Consider the following 13,754-nt stretch of genomic DNA (forward strand, 5'->3'; position numbering starts at 1 on the left):
CAGATGCTCCTTGACGTCCCAGGTGAACGCCCTGGTCCCGTTTAAAGGCATTGGGGACGGGTGATAGTGGCATGATGGACGGGAGCGAGGCACTGTGGGACAGCGGGGTGCACGGCAGAGGTGGTGCATGCGGCTTGGGCTGTCAGATGGGAGGCCTGAAGCCACGGCTGCCCAGGATGTGATGCCTGGCTGTGGGCCAAGGTCAGCTAGCTGGGGCTCCAGTCTGTTCACAGTCCACTAATCACACGAGTACAGAGAGGAAGAACACAGCCAGCGAGTCGCTCGTCTGAAGGAAAAAAAATCCTGCTTAAAATGCTTCACAATTTGAGAACAAGAGCGGGAGAACAAGTGAAATGTTAGTCGATGGGATCCCGTGTTCTTTGCAGGTAACAGAAAAATACAGAAAAGCCATAGCCTCTTTTAGATATCTGATAGGAGATCTGAGTGCAACAAGGCTGTGAAAAAGTAATGTGATGGATGAAGACGCTGATTAAATCTTTAGCGGGTACCTCACAGCAAACCGGCTGCAGCTCTTTTGAAGCTCTTAAGGCTTATTTTAAGGGGAAACCACAAAAGGGTGTGCTTGATTCTCACGATAATATCAAACCTCAGACAATGGCCTCCTAACTTTGTTGCTGGCCATCAGCAATGGAAGCTGTTGCAATGCCATTAATAACAAGAAGTTTGCTTTAACAATAGAGCTGTACGAATTTGAAATTTTGGGATTCCAGTTCAAAGTTCTAAAATCGATGTACTTGATTGCGAGAATGGATTACTCACTGCTGTTATGATTCTTTAGTCTTAAACCCTGCCAATAATAAAAAAGCTAAAGGAAAGCTCAATCAAGCACACAGACTTTATAGCAATACATGCTGCTCTAACATATTCTAAAATTCATGCACACAACTGTCAAATACAAACAGCAAACTGTATATTTGAGCGGTTTATAAGAGTGCAGTTTATTCAATTCAATTCAAGTGTACTTGTATAGAGCTTTATGCTCGTTATTATAGTACAGTCAAAATCAAAAATGTTAAAGAGTTGTGAATAGGGTGGGCAGCATATAAACATAGTTAACCTGCAGTTATACAGTACATTGTGTTCCTTCCAAAAAGGTGATGTCTGTAAGTATGATACTGTATGTTTTCAAATAAATTGTATTTTTGCTATTGCTTATGATTTTGGGTAGTAGAAGTCCTCTATTTGCACTCCTTCAGTCATTCAGACGTGTGTTGACTTTTGGTTACAGCAATGGCCGTATTTTAGCACTATTCTTTACTAAATCCCTTTATTTAAAACAAGAATAAGAAAAATCCCTTCACGTTATGCATATGCTATCTTTTTATGTATTCATAGTGGAGCTTAAAACTTTGGAAATCTTTCCAAATAGCTACTTAAGTCATATAGTGATATATTCATATAGAAGAAAACTACATATCACAATGGTAGGTTTTTTTCATTATGGTGCAGGCCTAAACAAAGACCAGGTGTGGAAATTAAGTTAAAAGTTAGATAAACACCATTACAAACAATTTAAAGGTAATAGTCAGCAGTACACATTTGCGTAGTTTATTATTTAGATATTTTAGCATGATATACCATAACTAGCTATTTGAAATGAATGGTAAGTGGACCACGGATATAGTTATTTGAACCAATTTATTGAAGGGAGTGAATCTGATTAGCACAGCGGCACAGTGGCTCAGTGGTTAGTCACAAGAAGGTTGCTGGTTCAAGTCCAGGCTAGGCCAAGAGACATCTGTGTGGAGCTTGCATGTTCTCCCCGTGTTTGCATGGGTTTCCTCTGAGCGCTCCGGTTACACCCCCAGTCCAAAGACATGTGCTATAAGTTAATTGGACTAACTAAATTGGGCATAGAGCATATGATTGTGTATGTGAATACAGTACTGGGTTGCAGCTTTAAAGCCTTCCACTGTGTAAAACATATACTGGAATAGTTGGGAGTTCATTCTGCTGTGGCAACCACAGAAATAGAGACTAAGCTGAAGAAAAATTAATGAATGAATGAAACTGAAAAGAGTTGATTCCTTTTTCTGAACCAATTTCAAACTTTGGAATCGATAGTTGATTCTCAGTGCAATTATGGGAAAGTCTCTAAGCCCTGTTTAACACTTGTAAATGTCTTCATATTTTAAAATGGTAACAGAATAAAAAAATAAAAAATTATATATATTTAATAGTTATATAAATCAATAAGTCATGACATCATATGTTTTATATTAATTTAACTTACTAAAATAAATAAACCACATTTTAAGTCATACAAGCTGTTTTAAGTCTAATGTAAATAATATCCACGCTTAAAATCTGGGCAAAACGTTACATTCCCGCCTTCAAACGACATAACCATTTCATACACAGACTATGTTACTTTAATTGTGTCTGAATTGAAGACGTCTGTGTTTTTCTTACTCTGTAAAAACGATGAAGCAAATTACTTGCTGGTTTTCGTCTAACTCTGAAGTCCTCTGAGAAATCTAATCCTGTCAGGATAGGAGCGGCTGTGATTGCAGAATATTATTTTTTTACAGTGCTTTTCTTCCTTTCGTTTGACCTTGGCTGTAACTAAACAAAAATTCTTTGTTGCATTGCCCAGCACACAATCATTACACATTTAGATCTTTTACAAATTTCCAAGTAAAACAACAGTGGTGGTCTGAGTGCTGCTGACATCCAAACTCATGTAAAAAGAAAATTAAATCAATCTGCAAAGCTGTTCTTACACAGTTCAGAATGTCCAGTATATAATGCAGTGATTTAACAAGTCCCTTCCATTACATGTGCCACCTCTCAAATGACTGGGTCTGTACAATTTAAACATTCTTTTGGATGAATTATTTTATGGTTAACAGTGCTGCTGTCATATGATCAAAAATACAGTAAAAACAATTTTATAAAAAAAAAAAAAAAAACATTTATAGCAGACATGACTCCAGTCTTCAGTGTCACATCAGAAAACAATAAACACTTTAATATTAAAATCAGTCGTCAACTGAAGTGGGCCAGCCTAAAGGCTTAAAACTCCAGGGCTAAAAAGAAGTCCCACTCCGGCCCTGGTTGAAAGAGATGCTGCTTGCATCAAAACCACTTCAGTGTTCTCAATTCTAGTAACATGCATTTTATTGTCAGTAATGACAACGCCATTGTAACGGGGCAAACTGAAATTCATTTGATTTCTTGTTTTGCCGTTTAGTAACGGAGTTTATTTATATCATAATATTCCCATCACTGGTTAATAGCAGGAATTGTCCCTTAAAATAATTTGAGACAATACAATGACTTAGATTTTTGTGATGAGTAATTAAAAACTCCATAAAATCAGTCGTGATTTAAGTGCACCATTAATAATAAAATATTAAACTAACCCAATCTTAACAGCATCAAATGAGATCTTAAAATTCCTTAGCCTCAAATATACAATGAAGCTATTGGCATGGATTAGTTACCAGACATAAATAGTAAAAATATAGCCATTTGCATGAATAAGTGCTGATTTAATTTTTCAATAATTTGGAATGTATAAATTACATGTCAAATGTTTCAGAAATGACACATGTTTATTTCTTTTTTTTTAGAAAACCCGAGTGCTCAGACACACACAGAGTTTCAGTCCAGTTAAACACTTTGATTGTGTGCACATCTGATGCACGTGTGAGTAATGTGTGTGTGTGTGTGTGTGTGTGTGTGAACACACATTGTACAAAGGTGCAAACAGCTGTCTGCTGATCCCATCCCCAGCAATGTCACAAGCACTAATTTCCATTCACCTAGAGCAAAGATATCGCATGCGTCTCCGTCTTATAATTCAAATCAGGCCGGCGGCATAGCCATCGCCTGTAGAAGTGCGGAGGGGAAGGGCATCGGAAATAAACAAGACAATGTGGTGTGAGAGCCTCTGACATTTGACTGATTTCTGATAGGAAGTGACAGGAGATTGACATGAAATGAAATTCATACAGGGCACCCTGAACACACCACCGTGGAAAAGACAAAACAAACAAATAGGAAGCGAGAGATCCTCACCACTCCATACTATATGTCTGAGTGTAAAATAAAAATCACAATCTCTGCTGATTTCTTTTTTCTGTGATGAAGTGGATATCATTTGCATGCATGAAAATCAATCCGGGTTTATGGTATGTCTGAAATGCATCAACGCTTCCTGCACCAACTGTGTTCATTCAAACATGGCAAGCCTGGAAGAAGCGTATACAATTTGTTATTTGTCAATAACGCTACTAATATAATCACAACGTCAAGTAGGCTGCATGTGCACTTTCAACGGTCTCTTCTAACAAAGTGGAAAAAACAATAACATTTCCTTTTTTTTGCGCTGAAGGACAAAACCACGATATTTTCTTTGCTGAACAGCAGCTCGTAATACTTTTTAGTAGTCAAAAAGAAACATTTAAGAAAAGATTTTTGCTAATTGTCTCTGAGGAAATGGGGAGGAAACACAAGAACTTGCTTGTGAGTGGATTCCTTTCAATATTGACATGTCATTAGATATAAAAATTGCTATTTACTAAATCTGAAAGTGTCCCCTTCCCTGCGAGATGCTGTAGTTTTGTAATAAGATTTATAATAAAAATGTAATAAAATTGAAAATAAAAAATTACACTATACATTTCAATGAGTTAGTTCATTATAAATTTCCAAACAAAATGAAAATGTAAACATCTTGTAAAATGACCTTACGTATTATAATTAAATTCTCTACTATTTAAAAATTTAAGGTCATTCATTCATTCATTCATTCATTTTCTTTTTGGGTTAGTACCTTTATTAATCTGAGGTCACCAGCATATGTTTTACACAGCAGATGCCCTTCCAACTGCAACCCATCACTGGGAAACCCTCATACACTCTTATTCACACACATACAACTATGGACAATTAGCCTACCCAATTCACCTATAGCGCATGTGTTTAGACTGAGGGGGAAACTAGAGCACCCAGAGGAAACTCACACGAACATGGGGAGAACATGCAAACTTCACACAAAAACGCCAACTGACCCGGTCGAGGCTCGAACCAGTGACCTTTTTGCTGTGAGGCAGTTTGAGGTCATTCAAACCTTTTTTATATAAAAAAATTATTCTGTGCAATAAAGGGATCAAGAGTCAATGTAATTATAATGATTCCAAGTGTATTTCAAGTAAGCACTGTTACTTTTTAACATTCATTCATTCATTCATTTCCTTTGACTTAGAACCACCAACTATTCTGGCATACAGCAGATACCCTTTCAGCCACAACCCATATTCACAAACACACACACACACATGCACACAAAACACACACACACACACACACACACACACACACACACACACACACACACACACACTTGCACACTTGCACACTTGCACACTTACACACTTACACACTTACACACTTACACACACACTCTCATACACTCATACACTCATGTGTTTAGACTGGGGGGGAAACCGGTGCACCCAGAAGAAACCCACGCCAACAAGGGGACAACATGCAAACTCCATACAGAAATGCCAACTGGCCCACCCGGGATATGAACCAGCAACCTTCTTGCTGTGAGGCGACCATGATAACCACTGAGCCATCGTGCCGCCTATTTTTAAACATGACATTTTTAAACATACAGAGCCGTACAACTGTTTTCAGCACTGATATATGAAAAAGTCTGTAATCAACAAACCAGCAAATTTCGATTTTGAAGCATCATGTGACACTGAAACGATATTTCCAGCAGGAGACATTATTAAAATGTTAAAATACTTTAAGAAAGCAAGTAATTACTTCAAATAGCAATGATTTTTCACAATATAACTTTTTTGCATTATTTTTGATCAAATAATTGCGGCCCAAAAAGAACACAAGTCTTCTGTTTCTTCTAGGATTTTTTACAGCTGTGGCAAGAGGTCTTTTTTTACATAGATATACCAACTACCTACGGCGGTATTTCAATGTCAAAAGTGGTGAGTGCAGTATAGTTGAGATCACATTAATGTAATATGTGCATGCAAATCGGTTTGCTTGTGCGCCAATTTCCTCTGCTGTGCACAAAACTTCTTGCATGCCCTTAAATATACGCTACTCAAGTGCATTTTCTTGTGCGCTCTCATATAAATGCTGCTGAAGTGCGATTTAGTGCGTTTATGTAATGAGAGTCTCCAAACATTTATTAGATTGGCTAGGAATATTTATGAATGTCTCCAATAGAACTACAGAGTGGTATTAATCCGTCCTGAAGCAAAGTAAAACGGCTATAAATTCCAGCAAGATAAAGTCATTATATGCAGAACCATAGACCTTTATCTATAAAGCATAATTATGGAAATTGTGTTCATCTTAACTGAAAGGTACGTCGTGTCTGCTGGCCTCACGCATCACCACCTGTCAGACAGTCAGTCAGCATTTAACCTTAAAGAGTTAAACAAATAACGCACAGCACTACTACGGTTACAAAAAAGTTTGTGCTGTTATAATTCACTTACCTTTTAATTTGTTTTGGTGCAATTATAACCCGCTAATAAAAAATAAATAAATTACTGAATGTTTTGAATGAGATGCTGTAATGTAGTCTTGGCGGGATGAATTTTGGTGTGGCGCCCCGCCATGAAAGAATGAATGTAGCGGAAACCATGCAAGAGATTTCTTTCTACTTTATTTTTGCATGAAGGTTATATAATCAAATCAATAGTGGCATTATGTTAATATACACATAATATAATATGCCTGACAAAAGTCTTGTCATCGATGCCAGTTGTAAGTTGTACTTCTAGTTAATCATTTGTAAAAGTGGCAGAAGGTAGATTTTTCAGATGAATCATCTAAATCACCACAAATACTGCAGAAAACCTACTGGAATCCGCATGGACAAAGATTTAGAAACCAGTCAAGTCTGGTGAAGGAAAAGTCATGGTTTAGGGTTACATTCCGTATAAGGGCATGTGAGAGGTCTGCAGAGTGGATGCCAATATCAGCAGTCGAGGTATCAAGACGTTTGGTCTGCCCATTACATACCAAACGTATGAATATATATTATTTTGGAAAAATAAAAATCTAAAGGCCTTTGCCTTTCATAAAAGTCACTTCTTATACCAAATGATCAACTAGAAGTCATTATTTGTTTTTCCTAAAACTTGAATAGGCAACAACATTTTTGTTAGGTAGTGTATATCCAGTGAACAAATAAGTAGTAATGTTTCATTTAGCTGAGAACAAATATCTGAACTGGTGTAATGGAAAAGAGCCCTACCAGAGTCTTCACTTTATCTGGTGAGTTTTTGTAGGTGTGTGTGTGTGTGTGTGTGTGTGTGTGTGTGTGGCAAGTGAAGTGCAGTGAGGTGAAGCAAGACCAGTCTTACCCTGGAGGACTCAAAGGACGGGCTGGACTGGCCACCTGAGGCCCATGATGCTTGGCTCGTCCTTTCATCCATACCTGTCCAAAACACAGATTCACAACTCCATCAAAAGAATGCCCACCAACACAACCTTAACATAGCGACATAAAATAAAATAACATTGATTTAGTTTTAATTTAATATATATTTTTTTAAAGAATATTTGATTTTTTTATTATATTCTGTCCCCTGATCCCTATACTGTGTTAACTGAGGTACATATTTAGAAAGAAAGAAAGAAAGAAAGAAAGAAAGAAAGAAAGAAAGAAAGAAAGAAAGAAAGAAAGAAATTAATTAATACTTTTAACAGCTTAAATAAAGCAATTATTCAGCCTGAAACAATTGTTTTTCCTCACACAGCAAATCAAGAGTGCAGTATATATGAGGGCTGTACTTATAAAACTGATCATAATCAGCAAACAGTTTAAATCTAATGAATTATGATAATATTAAAACACCAGGGAGCAACAGAAATGTTAAATAACCATGGCGCAGCATTCTCCTGAATTTGGTTTCAATGGAACAAAATGATCTCATATATTATTTACTCGCGCATTCACTGACTGACAATTAAGCTGGAATGTATTTTTTCTCTAAAATGAAAGCGGGGGAGTTGTCAGAACTTCCTGTCTCCATTCTCAGCTTTCCAGTGGTGGACACTTTAATACACGTGAGGAGTGGAAACACTGAGCTCATGGTGAATGCTCGTGTCCAGCAGAAGTAAGGAAAGAAGTGCAGCAAAGCTGATAATCCGCCACGCTTCCATTCAAAGGCTGCACTTTACAAGCCGGCCACGCCGCGTCATTTATTTTGCTTCGCATAAATCATTTTCAAAAACGCATCGCTCCTTTTCCCGCTCGCGCCGGTGCAGCCGAGCCGCTCGCAGATGTCAGTGATGTATTGCTGAAGCTCATCAAAAGAGCTGAGTGCTGAAAGTTTGATAAACCTCATATTTTACATCGCCTCTCGCTTTCAAAAGACAGCCAGCCAGCCAGAGACACGAATAAATAAATAAAAACGTAAAGTTGACACAATTGACTTGATCCAACATCTGGTACGTGATGAACAAAAAACAATATCTGGCTTTTGAAAATTACATTTGGCTGAGGCTGTTGGGTAAAGATATATGATTGCTGGCTTCTTCAGGCTGTTTGAGCCAATATTGTTGTGTAGGTAACAATATTCCGTTCTTGGGTCTCATGTATGAGTCTCCAAATTGCCAAGAAAGAAAACATCAATATCACTGTGTGCTATTGATAATCCATGTTTGTCATTTCGACAATTCTTTCTTATCTGATTCCAGCCCATTATAACAGGCAGCATGGATCAAACGCAAGTAAACAATCAGGGGGAATTATGGAGGTCTTTACAGAAACGTTGAGCAGAGGCTTTAAAAGAAATCAAATAAATGTAGTATTATTTTCATGATATTGTTGACAATATGCAAAAGTGCAAGTGATCCCTAACACTGCAGAGCTGAGCCTAAAATAAACTCAAATCACTATCAGCTGAACATTTGCATAGAGAACAAACTATTTACAGAGAGAGAGAGAGAGAGTCTGATTGCTGTTTACTGATACAGCAATCTGTTTATACATCCATACTTTCCTCTCTTTCCAATCATTCATCCTATTTTTCCATTCATTCTTCAGTTCTTTCCATCATCATCATTATTTTTCATCCACTTCTCATTCAGTTTTCTTTCTTAGTAATTCCATCCATCTTTTTCCTCATTATTTATTCTTCTTTTTTACATCTTTATCATTTTATCAATCCAACCATCATCACATGAATACTTCATATTACCTTTGCCCACATCCATCCTTTCCTTCTTTCCCTTTTTTTAATCCATCCATCCAACTTTGCTTTAATACAGCATTTTGAGGAATGTAAACAATAACAAGGGTCCTGACGTATTTCCTGTTTCACATTTTAAATTTCCATAGCTTCTGAGAGTCCAAAAAGTTCCAAGTATTAATAAATAATGCCACAAGTATGATTGAATTGACTCGTTACAGATATGAAATAGTTTGACAACAAGCGGGAAATGTTCATGGGCTAATGGCATCACCCCATTGAAATGGTCTATATCCATCTTGAAATCTGCCACACTGTAAAAAAAAATATCTGCAAATTAATTACATTTATTTACAGTTGTGAATTGCATTATGGGTTTTTTTTTTAATCTCTGCTCTGTCCATTTTTGATGTTGAAAATTCAACTACAGTTCAACAAAAAGAGACTTTTATTAACATTTTAGTCATTTGAAATACTATAATATGCAGGGTTTGCAATTAACTTTTTTGATTACCATCCACTGTCATTTTCACTAGTCACACTTTTGTTGTTAGGAATATATTTATATATATTTTTATGCATACATCTGATTATACATTCATTCAACAATAATTATTGTCATGTATCTAGAACTATGCACAGTAATCTGTCCAGGCTAAACATCCCAGATAACCAGTTCACTATACATAAATGGGAAATTGATCTCCTATTAAAGCCATACTATTGTAAAGGATGATAATTAAACCATAAATAAAAAATAACTGTAAAAGAAAGCAGGTGAAAAACTGTGTGCAGTAATGAAAAGATGATCACCTACACAGGGTTAATGTTAGGCCCCAGGAATCTGTTCAAAGAATGGTTAAAGTGAAAGTGGCAACTGCTGCTGCTTACACAAAGACATTTTATTAAAGAATCTCAAACTCTTGAAAACAAGCATGGCGATCATCACTTTTGTCCAATTTGTTTCAAAGGAAACCGTTTGTCTCTCCATGAGCCTGATCATTCTCTCATTTGATTTTCACTTGTTTTCTTTTGCTTGCATGAACACAGTTGTTTTTGTCAGTTGTGCTTCTTTTCAATGGGCATCCTCCCGAACTTTGCTTTTAAGAAAGCTACAATTTAAAAATTATTTCAACCGGACAACATAGCTAGTGGGTGTGGTTGTCTGCCACAGCTGAAATCTACCCGCATTTGGTGGGTGTTAATGTCAAGCTCTGATAACGTGTAAGAAATAATATATAGAAGAAAACGTTTATAAAATAATAGGAAATGCACTGACAGTTTATTACAAGGTTTCTGTAGCGTTATACACAACACCAACCCAGACAACACGTATATCCCTTCAAACTATTCATAAAAATCTTTGCAGGTTACAGGTTGTTGAAAGAAAGAGCAAGATCCCATAACGCAACTTAAAAGCAGAAATAAACAGGAAAAAAATAAAAATATGAATCACAAAACAACAAAAACTGCAAATTTACAGACATTTTTACAGTGCACACTGCACACAATCCTTTGTTGTTCTTTGTTTCAGTTTTTCAGTCTATCACCATTCCATCCCTATATCTTTCCCTTTCCTCAAACCTTCTCTTTCATCTTCCATCAGTCCTTTCATTCTTCCATCATGTGTCCTATTTTCCGGCAATCTACCTTCTTTCTATTCATGGTTTCATCCATACCTCCTTCTTTCTTCTTATGAAACTTTCTTGCAGTTTAACACACACATATATACACCTTTCAATCACCTTTCATTCATTCATTCATTTTCCTTCAGCTTAGTCCCTTTATTCATCAAGGATTGCCACAGCGGAATGAATTGCCAACTTATCCAGCATGTTTTACACAACAGATGCCCTTCCAGCTGCAACCCAGTACTGGGAAACATCCATACATGCTCATTCACACACATATACTTTAGCCAGTCTAGTTTATTCAATTCACCTACAGTGAATGTCTTTGGACTGTGGGGGAAATCAAAGCACTTAAGGAAATCCACGTCAACACTGAGAGAACATGCAAACTCCACACAGAAATGCCAACTGACCCAGCCGGTACTCAAACCAGTAACGTTCTTGCTGTGAGGCGACAGTGCTACCTGAGTCACCATGTCACGCCTCTTTATTCATTCTTTTGAATATTCCATAGTTTCTTCTTTTACCCACCTGCCTTACTCTCCTTATCTTCAATTCATCCATTAGTTTCAATGCATATTTCTTTTTCCATCCATCCTTTTTATTTCTATCTGTTGTTACTTATTTTTCTATCTTACAATGTTTCAATTTGACCTTCTTTCTTCTTCTACTATTATTAATTTCTCTCTTGTTCTCTTTCCATTTAACTATCAATTTCCCTCTCTTTCTTTTTAAACTTCATCCTCCATCCTTTAGCTTTTCCTCACTTCTATCTTTCTCACCTTCCCCTTTCACTTTAGTTATCTGTCTTTTCTCATTTCTATCCCATGTGCATCTATTTTTTCCATCCACCCCTCTATCTTTCCATTTATCAATTCTTCCTTCTTTCAATTTCTATCAGTCCATTCATGCTACATATTTTTCATACAGCTTCTAAGCTCACATGATTAGGAGAGGTACATAAATAGCTTCCTGTAAGAAAAAAAAAGCAAGAGCAAGTGAGCAAGTTCCTCTTTTTCCCCAACACAAGTCTAACACACTTAATATGTGTGTGTGTGTGTGTGTGTGTGTGTGTGTGTGTGTGTGTGTGTGTGTGTGTGTGTGTGTGTGTGTGTGTGTGTGTACGCACAGCAGGTCAGTCAGCTCTGAAGCCTTTTAGACCCAGACTGGGGTTTTTCTCTCTTTTAAACTCTATAAAATAGTAGGACTGTAATTCACAGAAAGAGTATGTTTCTGGATAACATTTGCTAATATTCAGGAAAATATTACTGTCACAATATTACCTGAACAGACTCATATTTCTCATCTTAAGACCTACACTCACCAGCCACTTTATTAGGTACACCTGTCCAACTGCTCGTTACTGCAAATTTCTAATCAGCCAATCACATGGCAGCAACTCAATGCGTTTAGGCATGTAGACATGGTCAAGACGATCTGCTGCAGTTCAAACCGAGCATCAGAATGGGGAAGAAAGGGGATTTAAGTGACTTTGAACATAACATGGTTGTTTGTGCCAGACGGACTGGTCTGAGTATTTCAGAAACTGCTGATCTACTGGGATTTTCATGCACAACCATCCCTAGGGTTTACAGATAATGGTTTGAAAAAAAGAAAATATCCAGTGAGCGGCAGTTCTGTGGGCGCAAATGCCTTGTTAATGTCAGAGGTCAGAGGAGAATGGCCAGACTATTTCCCGCTGATAGAAAGGCAACAGTAACTCAAATAACCACTCTTTACAACCGAGGTCTGCAGAAGAGCATCTGTGAACGCACAACACGTCCAACCTTGAGGAGGATAGCTACAGCAGCAGAAGACCACACCGGGTGCCACTCCTGTCAGCTAAGGACAGGAAACTGAAGATGTTTCTTAATTCCAAGAACGTAGAGAACGGACTTGCGTTCTTGTAGAGACCGGTCTTGCCAGGTGGCCTCGGAAAAACTAACTCAGTAGACCGCAAGAGCAGAGAACGCGTCCTTTGAGAATTGAGATGCTGCGTTCTTCCTGATGGTCACATGACCTTCACGTGTTTTAAATGGTAAATTATTTAAACATTGCAGCCTTCATACAACGATTTGTTGTTTTTCCCCTTTTCAAAATATATACTTTGCATAAAAACATTATAAATATAGATTGCACAATATAAATAAAACAGATTTTAATAGGAATTTCAGCAAACAAACACCCTTAATGTGTTTATTCCTTTATTAAGATGTTCATGTTAAAGTTTACTTTCACCGTGTCATTTAGGGAAACTCCTGAGGTAAATAATTCATATCTCTGAACTTTAATAATAAATCTAAATTAAATGCTGCGCTTACCAGCTCCAGTCGCAATGACTTCTGGGACTTCCAGAGTGAGTTGGGTGCTCAAGTCTGCATCGTTGCATCCTCGAAATCATGATCACATCCGGGAAGTTTCACGCGTCCTCCGTACTTGCGGTCTTGAGTATTGGAACTGAACTTAAGCAGCTGATGATGACATTGCACGAGAACACGAGGACGCAAGACCGATGAGGAATGCATATTATGAAACAGCCCGAGGCTACAATTCACACAGGCGAACCAACATTGCACAACAGAAGATTGGAAAAATGTTGCCTGGACTCATTAGTCTCGATTTCTGCTGCAAAATTCAGATGGTAGGGTCAGAATTTGGCATCAACAACATGAAAACATGGATCCAACCTGCCTTGTATCAATGGTTCAGGCTGGTGGTGGAGGTGTAATGGTGTGGGGGATATTTTCTTGGCATACTTTGGGCCCATTAGTACCAATTAAGCATTGTAAATGCCACAGCTTAGATAGTTACTTCCAGCAGGATAACACACCATGTCATAAAGCCTGAATCATCTCAAACTGGTTTCTTGAACATGACAATGAGTTCACTGTACTCAGATGGCCTTCACAGTCAC

The 13,754-nt window shown here is 37.4% G+C and overlaps 1 protein-coding gene across 8 annotated transcripts in view; it reads right to left on the minus strand.

Annotated features, from left to right (window-relative positions):
• Positions 1-13,754, minus strand: part of tcf12 (transcription factor 12) — a 192,666-nt gene that overhangs the window by 124,001 nt on the left and 54,911 nt on the right. For all 8 annotated transcript variants that reach the window (XM_087259091.1, XM_087259090.1, XM_087259087.1 and 5 more), the window contains exon 4: positions 7,377-7,450. In XM_087259091.1, the coding sequence (XP_087115217.1) occupies positions 7,377-7,450 (74 nt within the window). The remainder of the gene's footprint in view (positions 1-7,376; positions 7,451-13,754) is intronic.

The sequence above is a fragment of the Danio rerio genome, chromosome 7 (genome assembly GCF_052040795.2).
Source record: "Danio rerio strain M-AB ecotype USA chromosome 7, GRCz13ab, whole genome shotgun sequence".
In the NCBI taxonomy this organism is placed as follows: Eukaryota; Metazoa; Chordata; class Actinopteri; order Cypriniformes; family Danionidae; genus Danio; species Danio rerio.